This window comes from Penicillium subrubescens (genome assembly GCF_028828155.1).
Source record: "Penicillium subrubescens strain IBT 31985 chromosome Unknown utg000009l_segment0_segment0, whole genome shotgun sequence".
Taxonomy (NCBI): domain Eukaryota; kingdom Fungi; phylum Ascomycota; class Eurotiomycetes; order Eurotiales; family Aspergillaceae; genus Penicillium; species Penicillium subrubescens.
Genome location: NW_026643159.1, coordinates 110,065 through 136,295, shown reverse-complemented (window position 1 = coordinate 136,295; position 26,231 = coordinate 110,065). Strand labels below are relative to the sequence as shown.

At 47.9% G+C, this 26,231-nt stretch overlaps 7 protein-coding genes across 7 annotated transcripts; 5 read left to right on the top strand and 2 right to left on the bottom strand.

Annotated features, from left to right (window-relative positions):
* Positions 1-7,958: 7,958 nt before the first annotated feature.
* On the top strand, positions 7,959-9,267 carry N7473_011139 (HNH endonuclease signature motif containing protein; the record flags this gene model as incomplete). Its single annotated transcript, XM_057157078.1, has 3 exons — positions 7,959-8,370; positions 8,432-8,751; positions 8,803-9,267. The coding sequence occupies 3 exons, from the start codon at positions 7,959-7,961 to the stop codon at positions 9,265-9,267; spliced, it is 1,197 nt and encodes a 398-aa protein (XP_057004200.1).
* Positions 9,268-9,686: 419 nt separating this feature from the next.
* Positions 9,687-11,369, bottom strand: N7473_011138 (uncharacterized protein; the record flags this gene model as incomplete). Its single annotated transcript, XM_057157077.1, has 1 exon — positions 9,687-11,369. The coding sequence occupies one exon, from the start codon at positions 11,367-11,369 to the stop codon at positions 9,687-9,689; it is 1,683 nt and encodes a 560-aa protein (XP_057004199.1).
* A 3,182-nt stretch (positions 11,370-14,551) lies between these two features.
* On the top strand, positions 14,552-15,384 carry N7473_011137 (uncharacterized protein; the record flags this gene model as incomplete). Its single annotated transcript, XM_057157076.1, has 2 exons — positions 14,552-14,568; positions 14,619-15,384. 2 exons carry the CDS (start codon positions 14,552-14,554, stop codon positions 15,382-15,384), a joined length of 783 nt encoding a protein of 260 aa, XP_057004198.1.
* Positions 15,385-17,092: 1,708 nt separating this feature from the next.
* N7473_011136 (uncharacterized protein) lies at positions 17,093-17,281 on the top strand (the record flags this gene model as incomplete). Its single annotated transcript, XM_057157075.1, has 1 exon — positions 17,093-17,281. One exon carries the CDS (start codon positions 17,093-17,095, stop codon positions 17,279-17,281), a length of 189 nt encoding a protein of 62 aa, XP_057004197.1.
* A 2,453-nt stretch (positions 17,282-19,734) lies between these two features.
* N7473_011135 (p-loop containing nucleoside triphosphate hydrolase protein) lies at positions 19,735-20,454 on the bottom strand (the record flags this gene model as incomplete). The annotated part of the gene is made up of 1 exon (XM_057157074.1): positions 19,735-20,454. The coding sequence occupies one exon, from the start codon at positions 20,452-20,454 to the stop codon at positions 19,735-19,737; it is 720 nt and encodes a 239-aa protein (XP_057004196.1).
* Positions 20,455-21,879: 1,425 nt separating this feature from the next.
* Positions 21,880-22,182, top strand: N7473_011134 (uncharacterized protein; the record flags this gene model as incomplete). Its single annotated transcript, XM_057157073.1, has 1 exon — positions 21,880-22,182. One exon carries the CDS (start codon positions 21,880-21,882, stop codon positions 22,180-22,182), a length of 303 nt encoding a protein of 100 aa, XP_057004195.1.
* Positions 22,183-25,171: 2,989 nt separating this feature from the next.
* N7473_011133 (uncharacterized protein) lies at positions 25,172-25,504 on the top strand (the record flags this gene model as incomplete). The annotated part of the gene is made up of 2 exons (XM_057157072.1): positions 25,172-25,412; positions 25,461-25,504. 2 exons carry the CDS (start codon positions 25,172-25,174, stop codon positions 25,502-25,504), a joined length of 285 nt encoding a protein of 94 aa, XP_057004194.1.
* Positions 25,505-26,231: the final 727 nt, after the last annotated feature.

Here is a 26,231-nt window from a genome sequence, read left to right as displayed (position 1 = left end):
GGTGTGTTCCGATAGGCAAGTATTCTCTTCCGTTGTCGGTAAGGAATCTTTTGATCCGGGCGCCGAACTGTCGGTGCACCCAGGCCTCGAATTGTCGGAACTTAGACAGCGCTTCATGCTTCCATCTCATAGCATATGCCCACGAGCCACGAGAATAATCGTCAGTGAAGGTGATGACGTACCTGGAGCCATCTTTGGCGACTGGCATTTCCATAATGTCCGAATGGATCATTTCAAATATTCTTGTCGAGTGCAGACGTGGCCGTCTTGCACGGGAGTTCCTCTTCTGATGCTGCTTACCCGACATGCACGCCGGGCACTGCGGCGTTGCCAGCAGTTCTGCCCGGGTCAGCTGTCGGTACGGAGTGCCGGTCTGACGGAGGACCACCCTTAAGTCTCCCCGATTCAGATGTCCCATCCGAGCGTGCCACAGCGCTTCGGTGGCCTGGTCCACTCCTGTGTTCGCATCTTCTTCGAGTATCCGAGCTTCACCACCGAGTTCAGAGGTGGTCGCCGTGCCTTGCGTACCACTTAACTCCAGAGGGTCGTCGACGTCCATGTCCACCGCCTGTGGTTCCAGGGAATCTGCATGGACACGGTCCGTCGGCGTCCTCGCCAGTTGGACTCGTTCTCGGGATCTTTGGCTCACATAGCACCGCAGGATCAACAGATCCTCCTCCGCATGGTAGGCGGTCCCCACCGTTCGTCCTCGGCGTTGCACAAAGACGTTCTGTGGGTGCGCCACCACTGAGTAGCGGTCTCGTAATAGCTTCGGCACGCTGATCAGGTTCATCCCGATGCGTGGCGCGAAGTAAACATTCTTTAACACCAGGGGGTGGTTGAACTTCCCCCGGAGCGTGAGCTTCACCGTACCAATCCCTTCGGCTTCCACTGGATCGCCCGCTGTGTCCAGCATCTCATGGTGGGGCCGCAGGCTACTAAAGCAGCTTCGGTCCCAGCAGATATGGCTAGTGGCGGCGGAGTCCAGGATCCACCGGGGTTGCGGCGCGTGGGTATAAAGGGTCGTCACCCCCGCCCTCACGATATTGATCCTCGGTCTCTTGGAAGTCGGCGGGCCCTGCCGTTCTTCCACCTGGCTTGATGATGTTGGTGAGCCGGAAGCACTTCGTTCTGCTTTGTCGGCATGGTCCTTCTGCGGACGCAATTCAGGGTGTTTCTTCCAACACTTCGCGGGCACATGGCCTCGCTTCTTGCAATGGGAGCACTTTCGTGTGTTGGTTTGGATCGTATTGATCGATGCTCCCGGCCCCCTTTGTGGTGGTGTGGGAGAGTTCTTCCCCCGCACCGTCTGTTCGGCATTAGCCAGACGGTTTCCGACCGTGGTCGGATCGACTAGATCCTTGTCATTCTGGATAGCATCCACAATCAGGATGTACTCCGGTCCGATCTGCGTCAACAAGATCGCAATGTGGGCACGATCGCCAATGGATCCTGGTGCGATGGTGTTCAATCGATGAACCAACAGTCGTACGCGGTCGACAAATTCACGCGCGCTGGCGCAACTATCGCCTGTCGTTTCACGAAGCTGGGCGAACAGCTCGCAAAACGTGGCGAGTTCCATGCGCCGGTACCGTTCTTCGAGTTCATTCCACAGGTCGCGGGACGTCTCCAGCCCCGCGACATGGATGCTAACATTAGGTGACAGATATCGCAAGATGATGTGGTAGGCATCGGCTTCACGTCGCGACCATTCCTTATGGCGCTCGAAAGCTTGGACCTCCACTTCGAGGCGGGTTTCAATTGCTCGCTGCCTCACGGCTCCATTGAGGTGGGGCTCCACAAGCGGACTGATGTCCGCCGTGATTGGCTTGGCATATTTGAACTGGCAATCAGGACGCTGGAGATCGCCCGACACGACGTCCCAGACCTGCCTTGCTTTCAGGTAGGAGGTCATGAGACGTTTCCAGGTTGCGAAGTTATCGCTTCCTGTCAGAGGCTCAATGGCCATGACGGATCGGTCAGGAGAGTCCTGGGCAAGAGCCGACATGATGTTTGAGAAAGCGGGGTAATATATAATCACAAATCAAAGAGATAAATGGGTCTCGGTGTGAGTAGAGACGGCACCCGAGTGACTGCACTCGGGCTCATAACCTGTTGACTTGCAAAAGGAAGCTTGTTGATTGTTCTTCTTGAGAGAATACATGAGGCTATATATACAACATGAAGTCCAAGTTGATTTCCAATCAACTTGGTTCTTCCTATACATAGAGCTGGAATTATTTCCGATGTTGCGGCTTCATTCCTGAGCAGCAAATGCCTGGTATCACAACAACACATAGGAGAGGATTTCCTAGCTCGAAATTTCCAACGGGGTTCATTGTCGCTTACAATAGCTTCGATCTTTCCACGAATACCTACGATGAATACAGATGCATGAGCGAGCGCGCAGTCGCTGATCTCGAAGATCAATTGGGATGCCTTAACCAAAGGCATAACACCCTTGGCACTTAAAACACAGCAGACTCGGATATCAAAGCCAGTAATATATCAACGATGATAGCAGAGCAGTTAAGTCTGCAGAAATGACTCGAATTCGGCCAGGTCTTCTCTCGTCGGGATCGATTGTGTACTGGAGTTGGATGATCATTTTGGGTTCAAGAAAGATAAAGGGTCTTAATTCATTTCATTTTTTGGATTAGTTGGATTAGTAGTATGCTGGCCGCGGAAAACACCTGGATGGCAATGTCTGGTATCTCTATAGCTTCCGCACTTCCTGTGGCAGCAGAGGCCTTGCTCGTCAGATCTCTGTCATTAAGGCCTCTGTGGCCTTAACCTCGGTTATCTCTAAATTGGTATCACTCGCTGTTCTTCTGTATGTCCTGGTTTCTTGCAACGAATACACTGGAGCCCTAGTGGTCTTTGATTCTGGTTCTTGCTTACAGTGCTGGTCGTTCTGCCGCTGCGTCTATTACCCCCTCGATTGACACCCTACTGTACTAGTCTCTTCGGAAATGGTCGACCATTTCACACTTTTTGTCCGTGCGCCCTATAGTAAAGAGTCTGGCTGACCGCAAGGACCTGTCTCGCCATTACAGTCATACTTTGGCCCGTGTGCTTCCCAAGCATGTACTCTACTATAGATCGAACCATGCTTCGCACATACTTGGTCTTCGGGGGTAACACACCTGAACCTATTATTTTCAAATCTCCCTAGCACTGGTAGCAATCCCAAATCATCGGTAACGATGGCGATAAAAGGGGTTGGAAAAAGCAATATACCTCCATCGCTCAACACGCGACGCGTCGCGTTACTAGAAAGCGGTAGTACAGATGGAGAAGCCCTGGGGTTTCTCGAGCTCTCCTCGTTAACTGCTGCCATTTTCACTCCTTTTCTGTTCGATTAGAATTTTAGGACCCCGTCATCTTTCAATGTCGCACTCTGCTCCTTTTGCCTATCGTGGCACGATTTTTGGCCTACCGCGCAGCAAGCGTTGTGTTTCTCTACTTAGTCTATATCCGGCCATTCGCCGAACTTCTATGTCGACAACAGGGTTCCTTCCACACCTGGCCTGACCCAGTGTGTGACTTTTTGTTTCGATCTCTCCTATGTGGCGAGCGGTGGCCGACTAGCAGGATTCGGCGGCTGCTCACTGGAGCAACGGAATGGGTGTGGCGCAACGCAGTTCACCCTCGCTGGTACAGGCAGATTTCTATTTCCGTGGCGCAGAAACACGTTCAAGACGCCGCGACCTTTGTCAATCGACTTGACGATACAAGTCCTCAGGCGGACCCCGAGGTCGGTTTTGCCTGGCAGAGTGGTCACCGACCTCTGCAACGGGCCCAGACTTATGGACTTGACGGTGCGTTTCCTACCAAACTACAGCCCACATTAATTCGGATCTATTCGCCAGTGACTTCTCAATGGCACCGCTCCTTGGGTCTCGATGGAACATGAAATTTCATTCAGGTTCATCCGGTGCTCGAAACTACCTCGGCTTCCGGGCGGACTTATCGCCCACCGTTTGAAATATTGCCCACCACGATGTCCACCCCTTGTTCAAAAAGGAAACAAGACGACTGGACCAGCCATGGTGGCTCTGAGGTGGACGGAACAACTGAAGATTATTATATTTCTCCAAAAGGCCCTTCGCTCTCTCAATTGCCTCACTTTTTGCAACTCTTGCCAGAATGGCGTGTGATGTTATGCACTACACACCGTGGCTGCTATGCTCGCCAGAATATTTCAAGGCACCTACTCGAAAAACATAACATGAGGAGAAATGAGCGCCTGTTCATAGAGGATGAGCAGTTCAAGATAATGGCTCGAACACCAGGCGATGTCCCGCAACCGCTTAGTGGAATCACAGAAATCCGGGACCTGCCTACCCATTCAGACTTCCTTTGTCACTTCGATACCTGCAACCTGCGCACAACCAGGATAGACAGAATGAGTCAGCACTATAATCAGAAGCATCAATGATATGTCTCTCATCAAGGACGAATGCCATAGCACCAGGCGTATTTTCAGACCTTCTTCACTCAATGTCAGCTAGTGAGATATTTCATTGTGACACCAACCGATGATGTTTGAATTTAGTGTGAACTCGTTTAGACTATAGCCTGTATATTTATATTTTAAAGTAAACCTCGACTACAGCAATACTTTCGAGTTCATGATTTACCACACGACAGAATTCCTCCCGTCATCTATTAGAGAAACATCGCTTACAAGGCGGCCAGCGACGAAGAAATGTAGCCTCAAGTGAATTGGACCCGGTCGCCACCTCCAACGCTAGCGTGGTGCTCATCGTCTAGGAGAACTGCTTCAGCGGACTGGCTAAAGTTGATACTTGCCCCCTCGTGCCACGGAGCATTTTCGCCGTCTGAATCGAACAGCCCAAGATCATCCAGCGAGGAATCGTGATCGTTGGGCAAAGGCAATGAGCCGTGCAGCGTGAGTGGTGGAACTAGGAATGGGCCAGCATCAAGCGTTTCTGGACCAGCCGCGTGGTCAGGGGCAGTCTGGCTTTCGTCCGAGTTTCTATTGGCTGAAACACTTTTTGCCCTATCCTGCCACCACTTTGGAGGGCGATTAAAAGATAGAGTAATTCCGGGAAAAGACCATCGTTTTGATTCTAATCATGCCAAATTTAAGGTACAACAAGCGTCATGGTGCTGGTGGTTTGTGTTAACTGATTTTCCTACCCCGTTGGAGACATGAAATAGAAAATGTCGCGAGCCATAGAAAGCAAAGTGGCTAGGTAGGCGAATAGCACAAGCACTATATTGGCCAAAGAGAGGTAACAGAAGTGTCTACAAGGATCACGAATGTAGAGGAAAGCACAATCCAGCATCAATGTGGCAGAGCAATGAAGTCAAGCCAAAACGGGAAGTATTCGAAGATCAATTGCAAAGACAACAAGCAGGAGAGAGAGACCAATACTGAAACACAGTCGGCAACCCACGAGAAACGAGAAATTATCTTAGAATGAGCGAATCGGAGATAGGCGAAGGTGCAAGTTTAGCAGGCCAGCTTTCGCGGCCATAAGCCGTGTCCTTCACGTGTAGTCGTGGCCGAAATCTCCCGTTTCCCTCGTTTCAGGGCACACGGGAAAATGCATAATTTATGTAGTCACAGCCTTGGCATATATGTTACGTTTGTAAACCAAGTTGGGGCCTCAGACCCAGGCTGGGTTACCCAACTGTAACTCGGACCCAACGCTGAATCGTGCGGAACTCTAGTTTGTCCACTTAGCGGTGGTGAATCGTGAGGATAGTTACATATCCCTTGGACAATGCCTACATAATCAAACACATACTGTGTAGGTCATCAGAAAATGAAAATAAATCTAATTCTATTTCAAAACAACTTACCTTTCATATTGAAAGCCCAACACTATCTTCCCATATACTCATCGAATATACCCCTCGACGGAGGATAACATCCCAACTCACAATCAAGTTCTTTATAAGCATTCAACCATCGTAAAAATCTCTTCTGTGTATCTGCAGATTTAGATCCGTTCTTAAAAAGAACCACAATAGCCAAAGAATACTTGTTCTGCAAAGAGCCTATTCTGCGACTTCTCAAAAGCCTTACACCAAAGGCGTTCAATGAAACCATACTAGGCTCATGCAAACCACCATCCCGAACGGACGCTTTTTGCGCACGCTCGCACATACCCTTGGACACATCCAAGAAGAGCCCTAGCAATTCCAGGCTGGAAAGACTGGACAAGGCGACTGCCTCCTTCCTCGAACGGGTAATATCCACTGACTTTCCCCGCGTCGAAAGAACTTTCTGGTATGGAGAATCGACCAACGCAGCTCTGTAAATCATTGGAAGCCCACCGTCAAACCCCGGCTTTTTCACCGTATCCTGTGAATCCAAATGCTTCAAGCAAGAGACGTGTGTAATCTCCATACACACTAGAAATCCCTCAAGGAATAAGTCATCCGACAAAACAGGGTCCACAAGCCCTTGCACATCCGTTGAGATGTACCCAAACACATCACCAATGCAAAACAAAACCAAACAAATCTCCATGAATACCACATGTATTTGATGTAGTTCAGAAATATCTTCTGAACTAGCTCCCGTGTCGGCACTGGCAGACCCTGCCTTCCCACGAATAGGGGATAACACATTCCACTCATTTTGAAATCTATCAAAGAGGTAAGAAACAAGAGCCTGTCTCCTTCTGGAGAAAAAAGAATTGTCGTCTGACATGACCATGTTTGATTTTGTCTATCACAAAATATAAACAAAAAAGAAAACCGGGGGTTCCCTACCCGGTACTTATAGACTAACTACGCTACTTCATACGCTTACTCATGAGCACATCATCTACCACGTGTACTTTTGGGGTAAATTACTCTAATTTCCTTCGGGTACTGTAATTTTCAGAAAAGAAAAATCTCTCCAAGCCCTGCGGCTAAGTCTTGAGACTGCCCGTTCGGGTCGGAGCAGTCGCCCCACCAGGGACCCGACCGCTTCATCTTCCGGGTTCCCAAACAGCGGCACACTACGCTGGTAGGTTAAGTCTCGAGTCTCAAGTTTTTGGGTTAGGCCTCTCAGAACCCACCCAACTAAACGGGTAACTTAAATTTCCCAAATTATACCCTGCTCTCAAAAGGGAAGGAAGCTACCTCGAAGGCTCCAAACGTTTTTCCAAAGTGGACGGATACGTGCTCACGGGTGACGGTGTGATGAGGTTCAGTGTGATGGCTATCGACCAGTCATATTCCCTGAATTGTCGCCCTACAGTTAGTTAACCAGTTACGAGCCGGGTGACTTACTAACTACGTCTATCCCTTCGAAACCGCTTCCCGCCGTCACCGCTCGTAGCCGAGATACTTTCGAAGTCACCCCAAAAATTCTACCATTATATATTGTCGGAACCTCCCAATGAAATGATGATAATATTGCCATTATCCCCTTTATTTGCCATGCCTAACTTGATCGAAAATTACATTCGGTTGAGTGTTCGTTTCATCGTGGAAACCACTGCCGTCTCGAGCAGGGCTTTGGGTGGCAAATTCTGTTATCTAGCCGTAGTTCATAACCGGCCAGTGGCTAGAGGGAAGCGTCAGTTTTCTTATCAAAGCCGCGTATATGAATACGTCGCAAACGAGAATAAAAATTTTTCTTCACATTGTATCAGGTAAAATGCTTGTTGTTTTCTTCAACTGAAATCCTTGGGGTACTTTCAATCGCTTAGTAATGATGATTGTAAAATACCATTACAGAGGCGAAGTAACAACCCTGTCCTGTATGAAACAAGGCCAAATTTGACATCTTCCTGGTCACGTGAAGTCAGCATGAAACTACTCCTAGAACGGAACTCAGTTTTTCCTGTACCTTTACTTTCTCGAATCATGGGGAAGTAGGTGGGGCCCCTGCCCGGTCCGAGATTAAACCCGAGATATGTCGCCTTGTCACGTGTATCGAAGCTTCCCTCCTCACCCACTCTTGCTAGTCAAAAGAGAATACTACGATGGCCACCCACCGTCACCGTCACCGTCACCAGTCCTCTTTGGAGGGAGTTATAGACTTCTCAATACCTTTATCATTAACAGCTCAACAGCGCCAGTCGGCGAGGGACCTTCTGACCTGGCTTTCACATGGGTATGGCCTTGAACAGGTCGGGCGGAAGGGTTACAAGCCAGCGGCGCTTATACAGGCTACCCTTGAGCATGTCGCATCTACGGATCATTTCCTAACATTTTTCGTTTCATACATCTACGAAGAATCACGCCCAAAGGATACAACTGTGGTTGATTTCAAGATTGATGACGCCTTGTCGCACTTCGATGGCTTGGCTTCACGGAAACCTGAACAATTGAACAACCTCAAGGAAGCTCTTGAAAAATGCGCTGAGTATATTGTTGAAAATTTTCTGCTTCCTCGTATGTTGCTCCCCCACCCATATGGTTTCAGACATACTAAGTGTAGGCTAACTTGTGTCAGTTAGAGCTTCATCTGTCAAGACACCACAACCGACTCCCACATCATTGTCATCCCTGCAGAGCTCTACTCCAACCGGAACCAGGCAACGTGTATCCGTCCTACGACAGAGCTGTCTTGTGCGTGACCGCCACCGTTGTGTAATTTCTCGAAAATTTGACCGAGCCGAAGCCAAAAAACGATTCGCACAGGATGGAGAGCTCTGCACAGATGATGACGATAACCTGTTGAAGGAAGAGTCCAATGACCAGTTTCAGTTCTTGGAGGTTGCCCATATTCTGCCCCACTGTCTGACAACAATAGCTTCTGGAGAGACGGATTTGGTATGTTCGATATGGACGTTCTATTTGACCATTGCTAATGCGGGTGCCTAGAGTGATTCAAAGAAAAACGTTCTCCGCATCTTAGATATGTTCGATCCTGGAATTGGCCATCTCATTGATGGCCCGAAAATCGACAGCCCCTCAAATGCCATCACTTTAACCCTCGATTACCACCGGTTATTCGGCGAGTTTCAGATTTATTTCCAATCCACTGGCATACCTCACCAGTACAGGATTAACTCCACAGAGCAGAGTCCTTTCCTGCGTGACCCTTTGTTTCCTGTCACTCGCGACCTCACCTTGAGTCCCACCCATACAATAGATCCTCCATCCTCCCGGCTCCTCGATGTCCATCGTGCGATTGCGCTTATTCTGAAACTGAGTGGCGCAGGTGAATATATTGAAAGGGTCCTCAGGGACATGGAGCAATTAGATATCAGCGAGGACGGGTCAACAAATTTGGGATCCCTTGCGGGCTTGCGACTTGGTGGATGGCTCACCCTATCTGTTCATTGATCTCACTTATCTTATCTGTGTACCTGCTCACTTTCTCATATCCTTTGCGAGAGGTCAGGGTATATGATTGAACACATATGCGCCTTTTGTACCGCTTAACAGTGCTGTGATTAATTTGTCTCATCAGCTGAGGCTTATTCGTCTGAATTAAAACTATAGCAGGCATATAAACTTGTTCACAAGTGTATTATCCGGATGAAGGTCAACAATAGGCCGTATCCGTATCCGGCTTTGCTAGGATCTAAGTGATATGTAATAGCATCCTACATTCCGGAGTACGCGGCTAACGTGGAATGATACCGAATTTAGCCAATTAAAGCATCTACAAGCGTCAAGGGTCCTCGACAACATATAAGAAGTTCACAAAGTGCAAAATCAAAAGTAGTCTAACTCGCAACTCCAGGGAAGTAGTCGATATATCAAAAACTAATAACCGAGCAGTACTCTCCAAGGCCCCAACGTTGTATTTCATCTTCAGCATTTCGTATATCATCAGCGCAAGACCGTGTTCGTCGGCAGCCAATACTGGAATTGCGCTTGCGCTTCTTGGTCTCAGAAGATTTTTTTGCTTCAAGTTTGCTCTGGGCCTCGACTATGTCTTCGTAGCTCATAACTTTAGCATTGCCTACTTTTCTGGCTGGTTGAGATGTTCGAGTTCGTTTTTCATTGTTTTGTGCCAACAGTCGCTCGTTGTCATTGCGAAGAAGTGCACGGTCCGCAAACGCCCTCTCCGCGGCCCGGGCAAGGCGCTTGATGAGAAGCCTAGAATCAGTGTCCCACCCACGAGCTTCTCTGTCCACCTTACGACACAGTAATGTTAGGCTGTCAGCCGTGATTGGTGTTAGTGGTGTTTGTACCAGCTCGTCACCTTCGGAGCGACGGGCCAGCGTGACAATATTTCTCTCAGTGGGATCACTTCCTCCTGGAGGCGGTTGAATGTCCTTCAGTACCCGCTCGGGGTTCCAAGGAAACATTCCAGTTTTGGACCAACCGGCATTGATTTTCCGGGTCGTCATGGCGGCATTACGTGCTCGGCTATAGAGAGAAGTAAAATGCTCCAACCGCACAGCATTAGCTCCACCCCGATAGAGGAGCTCTACTTGTTCCCGATAGGCAGTTTTCAGTGAACTGAACACTCCTACATCACACGGCTGAAGCTTATGCGAGGTATGCGACGGAAGTCGACAGGGAATGATGTTATTTGCAAGACAAAATTTCAACACATCGAGGGACTCATGCGCAGCAAACCCGTCGCTGATCAAAAGGCGCGGCCGGCTACCAGCACGAGCCTTGGTCTGAGGGTCAAAGACATGCTGGATCCAGTACAAGTTGATAGTGCTGTCTGTGTATCCGTTCTTTGAGCAGGCAAAATGCCATCCGGGAGTGGGGTAAGTGGTCCAATTACTACGGTGGGTAGAAGCAGGCCAAACGACCAGGGGATGTAGAGACCTACCATCTGCTGACAGGCACTCAACGGCGGTAACCATTTTCCTTTTTACAGCAGCGCCACGGTATTTACACATTTCCTCCCGCCCTACTAACACTTTGAGAGCGCCCAAAACACTCAGTAAGACACCTGTCTCGTCCATGTTATAAACATTCTCAGCGAGGATCGCTGGATTGCTCAGCTCCGTCTTGATGACACGAAACCAATCCTGCACCTTGTCATAGATGTTGTGATCATGCCTTTTCCAGTCTATTGCTTTCAGTGTCCTCGATGTTAGCTCCGGGTGACGTTTGTAGAAGGCTTGTGGCCAGTTCTTTCCTGGTGGGCGAGTGTCTTCATCGGCGACCGGGACTGGCATAGCTGATGAGCGTCGGCGAGCGATCTCCCACGCGAGAGCACGTAAGAATTTGACCGGGAGAGGGTAACCATTTTTCGATAGCCGTAGAACATATTCGAGCAACGACTTTTCTTCCTGTGGAGTGAGGTATTGCTGGTCCACAGCTCGCTCCTTTCTAGAAATCCTACCATTGTCACGATCCCGTAACGTGGAGATTGGAATACCGCTAGACTTCGATAGGGCAGAGTAATTTTTAGGCTGTCCAGACTGTTCGTTAAGGGCGAGTACAGTTGCTGCTGGGTCGTTATAGTCGGTCATGGGATTTAGCGCGTGTTGGTGTAACAGGTAAAAAGTAAAGCTGGCTCTGGAGGTGGGCAACACGACTGACCCCGAGAAGCACGTGGCCGGGAATATCTAGAATTAGAATTCCTTACGGTACATGCTCAGTACGCTTTGTATGTAATCGACTTTACAAAACAACCTTCATTAGCAGATCAGGGTACCCTAAGAATTTCATGTGTGAACAAAGAACAAGTTATTTCAGAGTTGAACACTATGTAGAGTATATCATTTCTAGTATATCTTTGTTCGGTGGGATTGGTTTACCAAGAATTATAAGCTTAATTCCGTAAAAAACAGCTGGTTGGATACTAGGGAAGCTTAGCACAATTTGCCACAGAAACCTTGTTCGGGAACGGAAGTCAATTTGCGATGAAATATGCTAACAGATCAACGTAATTTTGTGTGAAAATAAAACCCTGTATAATGGAGATATTGAAAACTTATTTCAATTCGAACTTGATGGTCTGCCACCAGACCGTCGACTTTGCTGGCGTTGTCCTTCAAAGTACCTGAATCCCGAGCGGGTACGAGGGGACACGGCTGCGGTGGGACGCACGTTATTTTTTGTAAGGGGCCGGTTATACTGAGTGACCCGCTTTCCTTTATGTTTTGTATAGTAATGTAATTTGATATCCTTGGCATTACGGTTGTCGTAACACCGTGTACCTTAGCATCCACGGGGTATTTCAACCTTTGCATCCAAGATTGGTTCCGCTTGGTCAATCTCATTCGCCTACTAAGGTTACTAGCCATTACTGTCTCAACTCGCTCCGACATGTTGTAATTGAGCAAAAGGAAAGACGTGTGGTAGGTGTTTCCGCCAATATTGTCAGCCCCAGCGCCAGTTGTTGCTGTGAGAATTACATCTTTTTATGATGGAGCAGATCCATGCCGGCCACAATGGCTTTGACCTGACTCTTCCCTGTCCCGCCCTCGCCCATGATGCAGAGCAGCATCTGCTTCCTCTGGGACGAATCAAAAGGGTGCTCAGTCCTGGCCAAAGCCTCGGAGAGAACATTTGCGACCACCATGCGTTGCTTGACGTTCAACGGGATTTGCTCCCCTACTAAGGCGGTTAGAGAATTAGCAGTTGGAGTGCGACCAACCAGGAGTCGGCGGTCATCGAACGATGAGATGTTCACTGTGGTGAGCATGGTTTGTAAAGCCCCGTCGCCCATTTCCAAGTTAAAGTCAGAGCCAATGCCGGCAAGTGAGCTACTGTGCGCAGGTGCGTCCTCATCATTAGCTTTGGAAAGATCTTTTAACTGTACCCCCCAATCGCTCATGGTGGACGGGGGAGAAAACGGAGATCGGAAGTGTCTTCCGCAAGGTCATGGAGAATATTGACGGGTCGAAGATTTCGCGGCACTACGGTCCAGGTTGACGTTATTCCATGGACTAATGGAGGGATGCGTCGTCCAGTAGCAAGGAGCTCTTTCTGCCACATCCTGATGATAGAATCGTAGGCCGCAGTCAATGTCTCTGCCTTAAAAGGTCTCATCTTGAAGATGGACAGAGTCGATACCTTCCTAATCATCCGAATAGAAATCGGTCGGCTGAATCTCTTCAATGTCGTGATCATATGGCTCATAAGCAGCGCTTGCTGTGGCTGATTCACGTAGCTTTGCGTCTGCCTGACAATCTTCCTTGAACTTTCGCAGTAGGTCAATATTTCTAGCGAAATCTTGGTTATGTGGAGAGAGAGTAGGCTCAACAGTCGCCCATATTTGTGAGTAATTATTTCCTCGCTCCCTTGACCGACGAAGGACGGGGCCCAAATCTTCCCACGGCATAAACAGACATAACAGGATTTCTGCCAGGCCATTTGTAATGGCCTCCGTCGTTGGGTGACTGCCAGAAATCGCGTCCTCCGCAGGTTGGAACTCAGTTAATTGTCCACTAAATGAGATTTTCGCCACCTGTAACTTCGATCGAGCCAAGCGTTGCACATAAGATAGGTATCTCGGGTGACTCACGCCAAAATCCACATCATCCAGTAGATCCAACATATTTCCATAGCTGCACAGGCCATTTCTGTTGAGTTCAGGAACTTTGCTCAATTCGGGATATTGGTAAGAAAATGTCATGACTGTACAATAGGGAGTATAAATCTTGATAATCTTCTCTGGCGACCTGGGAAGTTGAAAGGTCTCAAGACTGATGCTCATCGGCCGCATAGCCAATTGCATAAAAAACAGCAATACACTTCTGGCCATATACCAGCAACACGATACCCTACAATACTTCAAGTGTTATGGCAACTAAGTATGGAAACGTATAGAGACCTAGTGATACCATAATCTCCGCCGTGGTGCTCACGATCTATTCGTTAGGAGGTTTTGGTAGAGCCCGAAGGGATGTTGAACATCCTGTACTGTGTCGATGGTTGGCGGAAGGTCAGCGTATCCCTGTTAACCTTGTCCAAGGCCCAGGGATATCTGTACTCTTCCCTATTATGTTTGGATCCCACACCACCACCCCACCGAAGACCATCTACTTGCCGAACATGAAGCCGAAATGCAATTTCGCACTAGCAGGCAACCAAATGAAACTCCTGAACCCAAAAAGCGTCGCGTTGCGGCAAGTCGAAATCAGTAATTCGACACTGGTATTCCCGGTTTTAGCTGATCTAAGTAGGGTGTTTTCAGTGTTGGGTGAACGGGTAACGGAAGCAATGTTGGGGATAGTTATTTTTTCTACGAAACAAGAATGGTCATCGAAAGTAGCGTAATGCGAACTGATAAGAAAAGGTTCCACACCTTGGATTCTTGAAGATGCTGGTTGTTCACAATATTCCGATCATTTACCACAGACCATTTCCCAGAAGCCCTCGATTCCCATTTCCAAGGAACTCGGCTGTCAAAGAGAAGTGAAGGTTGTGCGCAGTCCATGTATTTATGCATTGGAATGTTTCTCAAGTGTATTTGACGGTCAAGGGTCGCGTCTGTCAGGAATGAGACAAAAAATTGAAATTCCGAAACCCCAAGCACATTCCACCTGCGCAGTCCCCATACGTGCCATCGAATCATATAATTACAAGCGCTGCTCCTGAGAACCAGAATACATCGAACATTTTCAAACAATCTCCTCTAACAAGTTAAGTTCGTCTTACAAGGCTGTCTCACCGCCACTCATTTCTCTCTGTATGGGGAAGCAAAATGTCCACATACGTCGAGTACGTGAAACAAAAAACTGCCGCATTCACTGGCTCACAACTTCTCCTAGATTTTTGCAATCGGATATGATTGAGCTGTGTGCCTCGGGCTCAACATGTACATTCAGAATTCACCAGAAGCTCCTGCAAAATAAATGCAAGGCGGCATCGGGGGCGTTTCGACATAAGTTTCCAGAGGCAGAATCAAAGCGCTACACCTTTTCTGAGACGGCGGACTTGACGATATCACAATTCGTCGAGTGGGCATACAAAGGAGATTATGACGAACCAGATTTATCTGCAGTGGATAAATGTCAATGGAAACAGCACAAGCACAAGCAAGAAGCACCAGGGGCTGAAATGACTATAGCAACAAGTGAAGATAATGCGGATGCAGAGGGAGTACTTATGCATCATACGTTACTCTGTCACCTCCGAGTCTACATCTTTGCGGATACCTACTTGGTGTCGGGTCTGAGAACTTTGGCATTTGAAAAGTTAACTGCCGGGCTCATTGAAATGGGGCTGCCGGGCACACTCAACGAGCAGCTGGCTGTGGTGGATTGTTTAAAAGAAGCGTTCACTAGAGTGCCAGCCCGTGATGACCTCTTAGATTGGCTGGCACGATATGCGGCTTGGAGCTTGGACAGGTTGCGCCAAGTGACTCAATTCCACGATGTGCTGAAAGACAGGCCGGCTTTGGGCTCTTGCATGATGGAAACGTTGAATCCAGCGACGGAAGCACCGTGGAAAGCAAAGGCAAGAAAGCTGCGTGTCCCAGCGTACAGTGCTCGTGATGACTCGATGTACGCTGAAGACGAACCTGTGTACGAATAATCCCTTTTCCGGACATCTGCTTGGAGGACTGATGGTGTTACACATGGAGGTATTTTTAACGAGTACTATTTCGAACTTATCAAAATGTTCTGGTCAATTCACAAGCGCCGTCTCACTCAAAGTCCGACTTGAAATCTGACCTCGTTGCGGCGTATTTCACCGAAACATTCAGAAAGTCTAGGTCATAACGTTTTATCGAGTGCAAGCGTACCAGAAAGACGGAGCGCAACGATCAACAAAAAGCTGAATAAAAAACAAGCCCGTAAATACTGCGAAAGGTTTTTTTTCAGCTAGCAGACGCCATGCGAAAAGCCGTCCAAATGTATAGTCCGACTTGATCCATATCCGGGTCGCGAAACCAACCGATCGCCTTCTGCGCCATTTGCTTATCCCCCTGTCTGCCAGTGGTAGAAATTGAAAAGGTTGGCTTACCACCACCCTCATTCCCGTTCTACCTTGCGCATCTACCTACAACGTCCTTCCCCTGGACAAGTAAGCCGCCTTGAACACGGTTTCCTTCGAGATTCCCACGATCTCCTTTATCTAGATAGTAAATACAATTTTACGCAGGTCTACCGTCCATAGCTACTAGCCAGAATGCCAACTCGAGGCACGAAGCGGCGCCTGCGTGAATTAGAGTACATTGCTTGTAGAATGAAGGGCCCACAAAAGGAGTGACAAACTTCTGTACGTGAGAAAAAAGAGCTCATGCTACCGATCATTTTGGAGGTCTCTAACGTAGCTCATAGATCCCGGCCGTCAAGACTGCTTTAGCATCTTTACCATCTGAGATATTGTTGATCATCCTCGAATTCATCGATGAAAAGTCTTGGCTGTCTATGGTATTAGTGAGTCGACGGTTTAACCATGTCTGAAATTTGCAACAAGACCATAATGCCCATACAATCTTGTCCAGTCTTAGGGCACTTGCAGATGCTTCTTTCGGAGAGCTTCCACTTGATGATTTTGTAAGTTTCGCCTTTCGGGCAGGTCTGACGTATATCTTACTGTTGACAGGATATCTATCAGTGCCAAATTATTCTTCGTGACCGTTTCCAGATATTCCATATTGTCCTCCTGACTGCCTCCAATGCATCTAAGTACCTTTGAGTCCGGGCAGCGGAGACGGTCATCGCAAAAGCTATATGTCAGTCGCTTTGGCAGCCTTTTGGCAGATTCTATCCGCCGTCTAGTGCACCAACAGAGGAGGCGTGCAACATTACGAATAGAGTTATGGCCGGATGTAGGTCCCCAATGACCGAGGATAAGGCAAGTATAACCCAGAACTATCCTAACTCGCAGTGACCAGTCGGCTGCGCGTAACATAGTTGAGGTTGACTAACGTGGTGATATATATTCAACCTAAAGCAGGATGAGGACCCCTCTATAATGTTATAATTAGTATAAGGTAATATAAGATAAGATAAAATGGTTCATAACGTGTTAAGGTAATATTCAGACGAAATAGGCTTCTTATCTCAAGCACTACTACTGTACTAGTCTCTTGTGGAATAGTCGACCATTTCACGCTTTTTGTCCGTGCGCCCCATAGTCAACTGCCTGTCTCACCCGGATACGAATACGGGCTAGTTTTTGTTTTGACCCGCGGGTGTCACGTGATGTATATTGTCCTCTGGTCACCCTAAACCTCAAATCCCAAATAGCGCGTCGACAACTAGCCATCTTTATCACGCCCTCCTTCTCCCCCATGGCTGCTGGCGTAACAACCCCAACGAGTCTTGCTGGGCGTCCTTTTACCCCTCCACCAACCGAGGAGAAACCCTCATCTAAGCGAACCGAGGCCGTCATCAACTTTTTCCGACGTCATCGGGGGGCTTCCGGCCAGGCGCGTGGACTCAGTACCAGGTCGACTCCGGCGACTATAAGAGCCTTTTAAGTCTACTTGATGCTGACAGTAGACTTCGAACCTACGTCGATGATAAGATCCGGTAAGGTTTACTGGCCCGGTGACATCGAAACGCATTTGCTGAAAGGAGAGAGGGTGTGACAGATACGATTACGACCCGCGCTATTCCCGTCTTTCAGTCCGGATGCCGAGCCCTCTCCACGAAACACTCTGTCCGAAATAGTGTGGGAAATTTCAAATCAATTGAAGGCTCTATAGAAAGGGAACGGGTCTGAGGCAGAATTTGCAAAGCAAATCAGAAACCTAGGCTCGTCGCGAATAGATCTGCCTCAAGAATCTATTGATGGCCAAAGGAGGTTTTCTAGACGAGAGCTAGATGCGTCCTTTGGTCACTGTCAAGCTCGATACCCCGGGGTGGTACTCGAAGTCTGCTATTCTCAGAAGAGCCGCGAAATTTACCGCCTCGCTGATGATTATATTCTGAGCACCGATGGTAGCATTAACGCGGTGGTATGTATTAACGTTGACTACAAGGCATCCAAAAAGGCGACTTTTTCTGTGTGGCGCCCGACTTATTATACGAGAGATGGCGCTGTTGAATTTCGATCTACGTGCGTGATACGGGAACAGGTCAGTTGAATTAATTTTCGAAGCGAAACACGGAGAAGCTCATTGGTTGAAAGATTTTCCGAACAAATGATGGCCAGCCATCTAGTCCCAAACTGTTACAACTTACGCTTAAGGATTTCGGAACTGAAGAGTTGACGCATGAATTGCCAGATCTTGACAAGGAGATTACCATCTCGTCCGAACAATTATATGGCTATTTGCTGGAAGCGGAAGCAAGGCAAGAAGCGTATGTACAACGAGTTGGCTCAGTCAACAATGTCAGACCTGGTGCTTTGAAACGGCAAAGGACTGAGACTCCCTCGGATGACTCCAGTTCACCAATTGAGTCTGACTCTGAAGCGGCACGGAAAAACACTAAGCGTGGCCGCATCGATAGTGATTACAGCCCTGGTTCTTCGTTAATGAGCCCAGATCATTGAATCTCTTTGGATAGGGTAGTGCAGGCTGTTCAAGAGACCCCCCATATAATTTTCCTTTTTTCACAATCTACCACTCAGTTCACCCCGTGTAAGGTATGATCCGTCATTACACGCCCATTGTCCGGCGATGTTCCCCGGCACTTGTTCTGCCATATCAAGTTACAGACGTCACCGAAAAGTAAAGCTTGTTTCAACGCGAGGTACGCGCTCCCGGAGAAATTGAATGTACTACCTCGGATCTCTACCATAATCCTGTGGTAATATTTCATAAGTATGAAAAGGTGGGGGTACGGACGGGCAGCATGCGTAATACCGGTCCAAAGCGGTAACGCCAAGTGGACGCTTAGATGATCGCGATAGGAGATTCGTCGACATTACAAATGGAGGATATATGTGCCAAGTTTGCTGATGGCTCGTACATCAAATGCCATACTGAGCACCGGAGCCGTTGGATCATTGCCAATTCAACCGAGAGAAGCTCATTGAGACTAACTTGTATGGCTCGTATTGCTGGCTTGTGACTGGAGTTGTGACTTTGTGGTGAAGACAAGGGAGAAGGAGGACATGAGAATAACCCCGAAGTTGCGCCTCCGGACTGTCTCCTCTAGATATCATTTTGTCTTTTACCAGAGGAAGTATGTGTTGGAAACACACCAGTGCCCGGTGAATGTCTTTCTTCAGTTTCTCTTAAGTGTTGAAATATCGCGTTGGACCCACAGTGTCAGTCTGACGTCTTTTCGTCACGACGAAGTTCCAATATCATGCCAATCGTTTGAACAGATAACATTTTGTATACTCCGATTGGGGGGTTGCGTTTTGTTGAGGTGGGTTGATCATCTGGCAAAATGACGCGGGATAGCGAAGGCTCAAACAGAAAATTGGTTGCGCATGACCCATGAAATTCAAAACCTGAAGCAGTCCTGGCATCTTTGTTCCGGTGAAGCAGCTTTCAGATATCGAGAGCCGTCGTCCTTTCTTTAGGGAATTTCCATTACACAAGAGTTTCAGAGATTAAGGGGGCTGGACACATATCTTTGCCCCGGCAAATCGATATGCCCCATAACAGCGAGAAACCCAAGAATACTCAAGGAAGGTGCAAGAACAGCAGATTAACGTCCGCATGAACTGACAATGGAGGCAGTCGAAAAAAAAAGATCTTAGCAGAATTATGACGGGGTCTGGTAAATATCTTGGGCTACTAAAGTATAGTCGATGAAGTCAGCCTCGGTCATAGTGGCCGCATCTCGACTCTATCGCTCTTGTGCCTCAGGTGTTACTTCGAATAACAGAGTTCGATGTAACAGGCTTTCCCCGAGGCATACAACAGGTACGGCGCCGCAACGTCAAAGGGAGTGTTTACATGGCATTAGCTCTTCTGCCAGGAAAACTTAAGTACAAAAAGTGACTTCATGAACGTGCGTCATCATGTCCTAGTTACAGTATAATGCACCCACCACTTTTCGAATTCTCAAGGTCCGCCACACTTTCCTTCAACTTTCTCAACTCTTCCTTTAGATCTTTGATTGATTCTTGAGCTTCGTTCAACTTTTGAAGGTTTTCTTGGGACGCTCTTTCCCTTTCTGCCTCCTTAGTGCGATCGCACGTAAGCCCGGCCAGTTGATCTTGTAACACCTTTATTTCTTTGACACGTTCTCCCAGCAGTTCCACAATTTTATCGGCGACAAATTTGCCAGCAGCCGTCGCCGCCGGTTCAACGCCGTTCTCGATTTCTTTTTGGAATTTCAATCGCACAGGAGGTGATTTTAGGATCGACCGGATGATACGTTTGCCATCCTCGGTAGCATCGATACAGCGATCCGTCTTTGCCCCGGCAGCAAGTATTTCGCTCCAGAATTCTTCTTGAAGCTCTTCCACCTCATCTTGACCATCCTTAGGAGAAACTCTGTCCCACATAGTGGTTATCAACCGAACCATTTTCATGTTTTCTGGCCCAACCAAGTTCTGAATCATTCCCAGATTTCTTGTCGCAGCCCAACCCATTCGTCCACGGTTGAGGGGATGTAGATATAAAATTCCCGAAAGGCGAACACCGCTCTTAAGGTAGTCGGTAATTATGGCTAGTACATGCGATTCCTCCATCTTGGTGTCGTCAAAGCCCGGGGTGTCAATAAGATTGACTTGGTATCTGTCCATCTCGGTAGTCGCAATCTGGATTTCCTTCGTGCCTTAACAACAATTAGAAAGGCCTAGTCTCAACCGAAGACTGTGGGATACTTACAAGACTTCAATTTACGCCCAACTTACATTTTAACGTTTGTAGATTTGTTGATAAAAGTTGTTTTGCCTGCCCCGGTCATGCCAACGACCGCAATATAGATCGATTCTCCACTGAACTCAGGAGGGTTATCCAGCCATGGCTTCCAAAGCCTCCCTAAGACTTCGCCCACCATGACCGATAGATTACGTTCAAAATCAATGACATATAAGTCGAGAGACTTTGGTTTTTAACTAACCCACTTTTGGAGGATGAGCGAGGCTTATTTAAAGACAAACTCAAGCCGTCAAGACTATGGAATTTGTAAGCCGTTGCCGGCGGTGGCCGAGGAATGATCCATGAAGAATGCAGTCTGTTTCCTCTGATGGTTGGACCATCGTGCTAGCTCGCATTTACAGGAGCAAACCCCCTCGCTTGCGCCGCCCAGGAAATTAATGCAAGGGACAGTGATGGTGGCATCAAATTTCTTGGTCACCCAATCGCTGCGTATATTTGCTCGTACGTCTGTGTAAGCAAGGCTCCAATCAATCGGGTAAGGAGGTAAAGCCCAGATAAGAGGCCACTGGCCAATTAATGGTCAGGTTTACACATGTCTGAGGCTTTTGAAAGAGGCTATTCACACAGGGCAATTCCATTCCAATGGTTTCGTGGGGACGCATTGCCTAAGCCACAGGAATCATGCTTTCCAATTTCGAGCACGCCTTGTCGAATACCAGAGACATGGTTCGCACCTGTCCTTGGCAGAACCATGGGCGTCAGTTAGGTGGAATCACACTCGAACACTGGGATGCGCCGGTTGAGACTCCACCTTCAAGTGCTGACACCCTATTAGCATTCCTACACCCACAACTATCATAGATAATTTAATATCAAGAATTCCAGCCACTACTGAGTAAGATCCAGCGTCGGCGAGACTCTGCTAGAGCATAGTTAGCTATGTAGGGTTAGAAATGGATCAACAGTAGAGGATGTAAAGGTTGCTTCAATGGGAACTACTACCAACTGTACAAGCTTCTACCGACCATATAAGCCTAGTTCGCCGAGACAGGTAAACTGGATTCAACCATTTTACTTCACCTTTAAAGAGATTGAGAACGGTATTATATGCTAAAGGCATGGCTCCACTGCACTGCCTAAAACGGGTTAGCTTTTTGCACAGCGTTGATAAGTGCCACCACTGCGACCAACAATACTTTGAACCCATCGATATATGGGCTAAAAGATGTGCAACAGCAGGAAAGCCAGAGTTTCTCAGAGAAGTCGCTCAGAGATATTTGACAAGCATCAAGAAGACGACCATTGAGATAACAGCGATAAAGATCTGCCCTCATGGAACCCTGCAGATGGTTGGAGAGGAGCTACTCGATGAAGACCAGAAGAGCCAAAATCCAGCCGATCACGCTTGGTCGAAGAACGTGCCTGCCGTTTATAAAATGTTGAAATGGTTCAATGTGGAGACGGCCCACCAAATTCACGTTGATAAGGCAGACGATGACTTTTATTACACTGGACCGTTGCGGATTTTCAACGAGGAGGATTTTGAGTGCCTTCGTGATGCAGACGCTGTCGTTCAGCTCATGTGGGATGATCATCGCACTGTTGAGGAAGTTGTATCTCAGATGCAGCTGACTACATTTGATGATTAAGCTTAAGTCGCAATCAGGTATAGATACAAATATGCGCCCTATCTACGAGCTTTTACATGACGACCGCCGTGCTAACATTGCCATGCAGGGACGCTTTGCATTTACCAAAAATATATCAGTGTCAGCATATATCATATATGGGCACCCTGGGTGTTATTGCCTAAATTATAAGGCAGGAACTATTTCAGTGAAATCGTCTGCCGGGTCTCTGCAAAACATCCGGCGTTGACTTACCAAGAACTTTGGTTCTTTTATATTGATTCTCAACAATCGCATTCAATATCCATCTTCAGCAAAAAAGCAACGAGAATCCCAACATTCTCACTTCCCTTTCGATTCTCCTTTGTTATTGAGCTTCCCCGTTGTGTTATCGTCATGTTTTCTAGTTGGAACAAAAGCTATACTGAATCCTTCTACCTCCCGAAGAGACATTTCCTCTTCCTTCCCGAGATTGGCCATTGCATGTATTTAGTCAAACTGCTCACTCTGATATTCCCCGCCAAGATTGGTCATATTAGAGCCCCACCCAAATTGCCGGCGGGGGCTGGGGGCCTTTTGGCAATTTAGACATGTTATCGATCTCATTGGTGCACCCGCATGATCCACTCCTTTCTGTTTCCGAGAACCCAGGCTTCACCAGATAAATTAAAGATTTAGGAGGATCGGAAGCTTACCGACTTTATTCCGGGACTTCGACAGCGTAGCACGGCTCTTACGCCTGAATACTAACTTCCCAATGGAAAGTCTCATTCCTGCTAGGGTTCGGTTCATTTTGGGCCTTGGGCTACAATGTGTATATCCTCTCGATTTGGGAAAATGATGATACGACCACCCGTATGCCTGTAGTTCATATATGCCTGGCAGTCGCGATGGTTAAATTCTTTACAGATCCTAACTTCTCAAACGTTACTACTCCTCTTAAGAGTTTGAATCCTGTTTTTTTCACAAATTGAAGAGATTTTGTTCCTCCTATTCGTCTTACAGTACCTAGTCCCGCACCCGGGTCCGAGATAGTCCCTCACACTCTCAGGTAACTATTAGCACAATTCCTAAATTGTGAACTCCTGCGGGTCTTAGTAACTAGTAGTATCAGTTGCAGCTTCCTCTGGACTAGGTTATTGTATATCTTCGTGAATCCTAAATTCCTACAACCAGAGATAATATGGCCGCCGAATGCCCACATTTATTGCAATTACCACCATCGAAAATGTCGAACTCAAATGCTTCTGCTACTACGTCCGCGTGGAACACTCCCACAATCATAGGGATTATCCTTGCAGCGATCCTCGTCCATATCGAAGCGGGACTCCTGGTCTTGGCAATTCTGGCTTATCGCCATTTACTCCAACAGCTGTAAGCCTGTAGGCGCCCCTTTCATCTCTTCGCACCAGCGTTCACTAATTTCTCGAGTCAGCGTCGGGTCCAGTCGCCTGCTAATCCACGTTGAACCACTCCGGTAAGTTCGACATTACGGCGTCAGATCCGATCTATGCTGAGATGGATAAGATTACTTTCCTTTGACCGCCCGCATGGACTCTGAGCTGCAGTCAGGTTGCTCAAGCACAACGGCTGATTCTGGAATGGCGTGAGGTATGGCGAGGGCGATGATATCGGCTCGAGGTGTTTGCTGGATTTGCCATTTGTGAAGAAATGAGCTCCAGTATCATGTTGATCCTTTCTACTCGATCCTTCTCTCCGTTCCTTCCCTTCTAAAATTTGATACCTTTATGAATGATATAGTACAGCATGTTCCCACCTTGCTCATGATCGTAACTCTATGCTGAGTTTCAGCAGTCGTCAATAACGCCGAGGCTTCCTTGGTTAATATTATATGACTGGGGGCTTCTGTCAGCAGGCATAAGTCTGTGTAGTCACTGCATGGGCGCGAGTGCGGCCCACCCCCAGTTCACTAATCTACTGTGATAAATTAGTGCAAAAATCTTGCCAGGCAGTGTACTCCTCCCAGAGACACGCTAGCTTTGTATGGGAAAGTGGGCCTTTGGGAAGGGTGTCACGCTTCCACTCCGGGGTTATCTTTGTTTTAATTGACACCTTCAATATCATGTAATAGCTAGCACATGCTATCACTCCTCCTATACTCTACCGCTCATCTCAACCTATTATACAAACATATCCGCCCTTGGATGGACGATCAGGAGGGCGGTCCCGATGGATGAAGATGTCTTGGAGATACCAGGCTCGACCCTTGCACGATCAGTTCGCCACGTCTTTTCCTCCAGTGCCTTGGACGAGCCGTGACTGACTGGCGACATAGTTCCTTGGGTAGGATCGTGCCTGCGCTCAGATATTCCCTGCTCGCCATGCGTCCGGGACGCCATCCAAGGACGGCCGCATGTCGGGACATGTCCTCTGGACTATAGTATCGAGGTCGGATGCTGCTCTTAGACATACTCTCGAACCCAAAATGCAAGGGTTAGACTACAACAGTCTAATATTTCTCCCATTCTAATGATCGATCGGCGTTGATGTTCTCCCAACTTGTAGGGTCATTATTTCGAGAAAAAGTCGGAGTGGGAAGCGTAATAGATGAGGTATCCTCTGGCCGATGAGTGATAAAGTGTATCATCAAACAAATTCTAAATACTGAAATGAGGTCCTCCAAAGCCTCGGCCATTGAAGCCATCACTGCAGCGAGTGGAATCATCCGGATCGAAGCATAAAATTACCAAGTGTGGTCATTCTGGTCGAAGGGGCAGAGATCCACCTGTCGGAGTATATACACCGAACACGAACGATTAGTAGCTCCTGGAAATCCATTGGATGGGTATAAAAAGGCCATTGTGGCACACGCCATACGGCTAATATTTTGAATATGCTAGTCCCAAGCATAACACATGCTGTACTCGTCAGGGAACGGTGGAGGTTAGCAACCCTGCTGAGATGTTTATTGGAACCCCTTTGCCACCATTTGCCTCTCGGGGACCTCAAAAGCTCTCGAAAACACAGAGGAGTGGATCATACGGCGCCAATGGTTAAGATGCCCGGGATGGCTCAAATCCAGACGTTCTTGAATTTCCCTGCTGAGGAGTTTATCCATGTTTATGTGATCGTTTCGCCCCTACAGACGGGTACGGAGAAGGATGGTGATGAGACGATGTCAAGTGTCTCGGTCGAGGCAGGAGTCTTTGTTACGGGACCAGGAATTCCGCGGATGCTCGGCAAACACTTTCAGTTCCAGTGTGGTGAGGCAGAAGAGGCCGGGGGCACAAGTTAGTCTTCCGCAGCCCGGATTGTTGGTCTTCTACTGATGAGGCTAGGGTACCCATTTTTTGCAACTGCAGTCGGCGTTATGCGCCTGTAGTTCGGTATATCACCAATCCGAAGCGACCGCAGCGAGGGCTCTATGGATGGATGGACATATTCGTATGCGTGTTATGCCGAGAGATGCCAATTAAAAAAATGTCCCAGGTTTCTTTGGGATTGTGACAAATGTGCCGACCTGGACACGAGTGGGAGTTTGTCTGATGGGTTGGCTTAAGGATTTGACGACAGTGCGACGACAGGAGATGTTTAAGCGATTTCAGTTGCACTGGCCTCAGGCACCAGGCAGGGTCGCAGGAGGTAAGGCTGGCCGATCGGGCAGGAAGGTATCCAGAAGAGAAATTCCAGCTAGATACTACTCCTCTTGTCTCTTCTTCTCTCTTCAGTCTTGATACTTTGGGTGAAATGCACAAGTTGGTTTGATCTCTTTCTGGCACGGAACAGGGATACCTACATTACTTTGTATTCGGACAAGGAATTAATGTTCTTGTTTTTATTGAATACATCCAATACGACGAAGAGAATGTACTTCTCAGTGACTGGGGGAACGGGCAGACGGCGAATGTAGCAAGCCGCCAGACAGAGAGCAGTGGGGGTGCCGAGCACTTCAAGTATTTGACTGTTTACTTACGATGCCAAAGAATAGAGCGACGCGTTTTGTGACTAGATCCATCGTCTGGCTCATCGTCCGGTTCGACAAAGCAACCACGGACTTATCGTTGTTCTTATCTGTTGATGTGAACTTAAACGGCAAAAGAATGATTGAC